The sequence below is a fragment of the Octopus bimaculoides genome, chromosome 2 (genome assembly GCF_001194135.2).
Source record: "Octopus bimaculoides isolate UCB-OBI-ISO-001 chromosome 2, ASM119413v2, whole genome shotgun sequence".
NCBI classification, from domain to species: Eukaryota; Metazoa; Mollusca; class Cephalopoda; order Octopoda; family Octopodidae; genus Octopus; species Octopus bimaculoides.
In genome coordinates, this window is record NC_068982.1 from 87,179,675 (window position 1) to 87,186,420 (window position 6,746).

At 35.9% G+C, this 6,746-nt stretch overlaps 1 protein-coding gene across 1 annotated transcript in view; it reads right to left on the reverse strand.

The window, feature by feature from the left end:
- The window catches only part of LOC106875741 (phosphoacetylglucosamine mutase), a 93,697-nt gene that overhangs the window by 72,099 nt on the left and 14,852 nt on the right, over positions 1–6,746 (reverse strand). Inside the window, exons 2-4 of the mRNA XM_052965858.1 lie at positions 3,154–3,224; positions 2,189–2,318; positions 1,836–1,931 (exon numbers count right to left, since the gene is read on the reverse strand). Coding sequence (XP_052821818.1) covers positions 1,836–1,931; positions 2,189–2,318; positions 3,154–3,224 — 297 coding nt within the window. The remainder of the gene's footprint in view (positions 1–1,835; positions 1,932–2,188; positions 2,319–3,153; positions 3,225–6,746) is intronic.

Sequence of the window (6,746 nt, forward strand, 5' to 3'; positions counted from 1 at the left end):
TATATATATATATATATATATATATATATATATCTGCACATATGTAAGTGCACACACACATACACATATACCTAATGATATATACTGGTGTGTGTGCATATGCCATGCCTGAACAGGCAAGCAGGTCTTCCCTCTCGAAGTGTGCTATCAACCAATGCAGTCCTTTGCCATCTCTTCAGCAAAACGCCACAAATTTAGATCTGTCTTCACCACTCCATGCTAAGTGTTCTTAGATCTTCTTCTTCCATGAGTTCCATTCTTCTTGAATACTTGACACTTCATTATATAGCTGTTCTCTTCCATGTGCAGTCTTCTCTCTTGCACACCACATCTGATTCCACTTATGATCAATTTTCCTCTCAGTTCATTTGTGTTCTGTCATCCATTCACACTAGTATTACACAATCAGAAGAGCATGCTCACTTCATTTCTTTCTAGATTTAGTAAGTAAGATATATATGCCCTTATGCTATTCAAACAACTTCAGAGCAACATGCAAATCTGGTTTATGAACAACTTCTTTTGTCTTCCTTTTCAACTCACAAAGCAACAGAAAGTACATAGATTATGAATAAAATAGACAAATACTTTATTTTCCTTTATGGTGTTGGTTTTATAGTTCAAACCCAACAAAACTTGTTCACAAATAATCCTTTATGAAAGAATAAAATAAGGAATTTTGTTTACATGCTAAATATTCATGAAACAAGCCATTTTACTGTAGAGTAGGCATAGATTTAATTTTTAATAGGTTTCTGTTAAGTTAAAGCACAATACCTACAGTACAGTTTGAATTCATGACCAATGTCTTGATAGTCAGCATCTTAATCACAAAACAATCAAACCCTTTTAAACATAACAAAAATTAATTAAAGAAAAGCTTGCTTAGAAATGAAAATATAGGATGCTTGAGATAAATTTGACAGTTCACATAAAAAGAAAACAAATCCTAGTATCTCATCCAAAAATAAAAGTATTTAAAAAAATTAAAAAATATCAACTAGATTCTGGCTAGAAGATAATTTACTCAAAGTAGTCACACTCAGCTTCCACCATGGTCTTAAGATGGCTCCAGAACCTGGCACATGTATTCCTCTCTGTGTCCCTGAGAAGATCTTCAAACACCTCCTTGATCTTGGTCACCAGCTCAGCCTTAGTGTTGCATGCAGAGTGGTTGATGTCTTTCTTAACTGTGCCTCATACATCGTAATCCATGGGATTACAATTGGGAGAATAAGAAGGCCAGAAACTGAGATAGGTGAAGTCGAAGAAATTCTCTTACAACCACTTATGACTCTTTTGGAGGTATGACAAGGAAATGAATCCTGCTACTGCACATATGGCCTTCCAGCAACAACTCTCTCCAGCTAGGGATTGACTACAGTTTCCAGCAGTTTCACAAAGTCATCTGAACTGAGCCTAAGGCTCTGTTCAAAGATGTGGGCATGATTCTTGGTGTATGAACACCTGCTGTGTCCCTTCCTATTAGCCACAACTTTGTAGTCTCCATTGCAGCTGTCCATGTCATGTCTTATAGCCTTTACAGTGTTAGCAGATCATTGAGTAGCAGTCATGATGTTGGCACTTTGATACCTGGCATGAATCATCATGATACAGGTAACTCTCTTCCAATATTCAAATGGCTTCTTGTTCTCCATGTCAGCTAACTTTTTCTCGACTCTAATCTCTATGCTCTCCAATGCCATTAACTGTTCATTGATATATCAAGCTGTTCCTGAAAAAAGGAGTCATAAAAATCGTCAAATTTCACTTGAACATGCTGCACATATTTCAATTGTAAACTGTTCAGAGAAGAAATACTCCCTAAAACTTACCTTGTATCTTTGGCAAGAAACACAGAACCCTTCACATTCATATCAATATCTTCAGACTTAATAATTTTCATCATTACAGAATCTATTTTAGAATCTCTGAAAATAAATCAATAAATAATCAGATTCAGGTTAATAATACATCAATAGGAATATATTTGACGTCAAAAGGCAATGGTGTAAAAACACCATTGCCTTATAACAACCATCTTTCAAGCAGATGACCCCAACAAAAAAATATAAATCAAAATAAGGAGATGAATACAATGAATTATTACACAATTACAATATGGCTAATAAAAAATTAAAACAGAAAATTTTTTTAAAATTTTAATTTTGAAAAACATTGAACTTACGAAACATTTGCCAATTCTACTGCATATTTTTCCCAACTTGCTGCTAACATATCTCCCATAGGATCCACAATTTTAATGCCATTGTCTTCAACAGGGTTATGTGAAGCAGTTATCATTGCTCCAATTGTGGCTGGAATACAAAGCAACACAGAATGCAGATATTGTTTTATAAAATGTGAGAATTGATTAGACTTCTATGCATGATATTATTTTAGACAGCAGTAATGAAATTACATGCAGATAATAGATGAAAAAGTTGTGACGTTTTAAGAGAAAAAACATATTCCTTTAATTAACTAAAGATAAATGTAGAAGCATTGATGGACAATGTAACAATAATTGCTGGAAAACAATTAAATAGATTAAGTAACTATTGATTTTATTATCATTTCTCTAAGAGAGGAGGTAAAATCAAATGAACTGATCCTAGTACATGTTTTGGTTATTTTATTAACAGCAAAAAGATAAATACCTAAATTAATAGGATTTTAACTTAAAACTCAGAGAGATGAAACTAAATATTGTAACGATAGTACTCCACTGTCTTTGCCAGACACAGCCCTTGATTAAATAAACCATTAATAAATATATTTAAAATGTAACACAATACAAACAAATATATGAAAAAATCCTTGGTTAAATTATTTAAATTGTGTATTTAATGAGAGATATTCTATGTAAAAAAACATGCTGGTTCTTGAAATGTTGCAGGAAACTTAACCATTTATGTTGCCAAGCATCTTCATAGAGCATGACAGTAACCATGTAAAAATTAATGAACATGGACATACATGTCTTGCAAGTCATCTGCATACATACCTAAACAATAAGCATTGAACCAATCATATCTATTTGTCATTTAGATAATTGAGCATAAAAAATAAAGAGCAATACTTGGACCTAAATATTGCTCTAGTTTTTAGGGAGATCAAGGTTTAGAAAAGACTAAATGCAGCAATTCTTACCTTTTGTGCACTTAGATCTTAACACAGCAAGGATACCCATTCGAAACATGACATGAGACAAGTCAGTGGCTCTAAAAAATTAAAAAACATAGTCATAGCAAATCTTTTTATTTTTCTCGACATATATAAAGTAACAAGAAGGCAGAACCATTAATGCATCAGACAAAATGCCTAAACAGCATTTCTTCTGGTTTGTTACATTTTCGATTCAAATTCCACCAAGGTTGACTTTCCCTTTCATCTTTTCAGGATTGATAAAATAAGTACCAGTTGAGCATTTTGGTCAATGTAATCAACTAAACATGTCCCACTAAAATTGCTGATTTTGTGCCAACATTTGAAATGATTATTATTGACAGACTTTTTAGACAAACAAACAAAATGCCTTGTGGTATTTGTTCCAGTTGTTCAGATTCTGAGAATCCTACCGAAGTCAACTTACTTCTCATCTTTTCACAGACTTTGAGTCTAGGGAAGAAAGGGTGATGACATGGCAGAATAGTTGGAACATAAGAAAAGATGCCTTGCAGTATTTGTTTGGCTCTTTATGTTCACAGTTCAAATGCTACTGAGATTAACTTTGCCTTTCATCCTTCCAAGGTTGATAAAAAAAGTACCAGTCGACTACTTGGGGTTAATGGTATCAAATGATCCCCTCTCTTAAAACCTCTTGACCTTGTATCTAAGTCATCATCATCATCATCATCATTATTACCTCCTTCTTAGCGAAGGCAGAAGTATTACTTTCAGTTATGTTTGTTTGTTTGTTTGTCCATGGACAAGATATTTCAAGAACCACTAGATGGATTCGGATGAAACTTTCAGGGATGTTTAGCCTTGTGACTGGCGCAAACTGATTAGATTTTGGGATTGATCCAGTACCGAACAAGGACTTCAGTAGTTTAGCATATTTAAAAAATCCAAAAATTAAAAATTGTGTTACATACAAAATGTGGTAATGACAATTTGACATCTATGTTTAGCATATTAGGTGTCCACTTTAGTGGTCATTCCTCTTAATTTTGCAAAACCAGCATCCTCTATGGGCTTCCAAAAATCCACAAGAGCAAAATTATTACCGAAGCTTGCAAAAAGTCCACTTCAACCTGCATCACTGTACCACATCCCACTGATCTCAAACTGAGACCAATTGTGGCAGGCCCAAACTGTGAAACACACAGATTAAGCAACTTTATTGATATCCTCCTGAAACCAATACTAAACCACATACCAAGTATTGTTAGAGATGATCTGGACCTACTAAATCATCTCCCCAAACATACCAATAAAGACATTTTCATTGTCTCCTTTGATGTAATAAACCTCTACACTATGATACCACATCAATATGGACTGGAAGCCATTAAATTCTGGCTAGAAAAATACCCCAATGAGGTCCCAGAAAGAATAAAAAAAGAATTCATCATTGAAGACCTGAAGTTTATTCTCCAGAACAATTTTTTGAATTTTAATAATAACACCTACAGACATGTATCAGGGAATGCAATGAGTACTAAAGTTGCCCTACATATGCAAACCTGGTGATGGCCTACTTAGAATTACAAACCTATGAAAAATCCAAAACTAAATATGACTTGTCTTTCCACAAATACTTGTTGGAGAATTGAAAACAGCACTTGGATGATTGCCTCATCCTATGGTCCCACACACTCGACCAACTGATTGATTTCAAAAACTTAATCAACAGTGTCAACAACCATATCCAATTTACAATGGAATATAGTCAAGACCAACTTCCTTTTCTTGACATTCTCATTATAAAAAAGGCGCCAACATTGAAACTGACATCCATTACAAACCTACTGATTCCAAGCAATACCTTCTGTTCACCTCCAATCACCCAAAGCACACGAAGACAAACATTCCCTTCAACCTAGCGAGAAGAATCTGTGCAATTGTCTCAAATCGCAGAACACAAAATAAAAGACTTCAAGAACTAAAGGCAAGTCTTCTTGAAAGACATTACCCAGCATCACTAGTTGACAATGGAATAGAATGAGCTAATACAATTGCAACCCAAGACCCACGGAAACAACACACACACGGCACATTAAATAGTCTCCCATATCTCTCAACACACAATCCAAGAAATGCAGAAGCTTACACAATTATATACGAGAACATCCCACTACTGAATCAAGACCCTCGTCTAAAAAAAGTACTCGCAACCCATAAAATAATAAAAAGCAAAAGACAACCCAAATCCCTAAAAAAGCTACTCACCAATGCAAAATTACCCAACACAAGCCCACCACCCAAAAAATGTGGTCGTTCCAACTGCAGGACTTGCATCCACTTCATTGATGGAACAACATACAAATTTCAGTTGGGACACACTTTTGTCATAAAAAATGACTTCACCTGCACATCAAAGAATTTAATTTATGCCATAAGGTGTGAAGGGTGCCACAAAGATTACATAGGGCAAACGAGCCTCACCTTCAGAGAAAGGATGACAGTCCACCGCCAACAATTGAGGGGTCCCACCACAAGACAGATACCACTCAGTGGGCACTTAGATCTCTGTGCACAAAACAAGTTCCCCAAATTCCTAGTTTTCCCATTATACCAATGCCCAGACAACACCACTGACCAAACATGAATAAATAGGGAAAATAATCTTATTCAAAAATACAGACCACAACTCAACATACTCTAACATAACCCCCTCCCCAGGTGCACACCCAAAACAAACACACAAAGATGTACAAAATCACACACACACACAAATACAATGCAAACCTCCAACACAAACACATACACAATCACAATATCCCCACACTAGAGCACAAACCTACACACATTCCAAGAAAAAACATATGCATATATACACTCACAATACGATTCCAGCAACCATAACCAACACCCACATACGTAAACATGTACATACACACACCTACACACCACTCCGACAATTACAAATCACATTCACACACACATATATGCACACATATGTACACACACACACACACAAACACCAAACGCCCGTTCCCCAGTAAAAAAAGAAAAACACACACACATACACACACAATGCAATCCTAACAACCACAACAAACCCTCACAAACACATAAGCATGCACACACACAATGACACACCTGCCCGATAAATGCAAGACACATAGACACAGTCACACACCCACACGTATACACACACATACTGCACTAACAATACAAAGAAACCTAATCACTCACAATTACAGCGTGCACACACACACACACGGAAACTACATAAACCATACCCACATACACACACACACACACACAAACGCATACTCAGTACCAACATAGACAAAACGCACGTGCAGACACATACACACCACACAGATAAACGCAACACACAAGGACACCTAATGAATACAACACACATACACACCCACACATACCCACACACACATACATATGCACCCCCACACACACACATACGGTTGCTCACTCACACACACACACACACACCACAAGGACAATTCAAACAATACAAACATACTCAGAGACACACACACACTCATGTACACACACATAACATCCCCACCAACACAAAACACAAACATACACACGCACACATACATACGTAC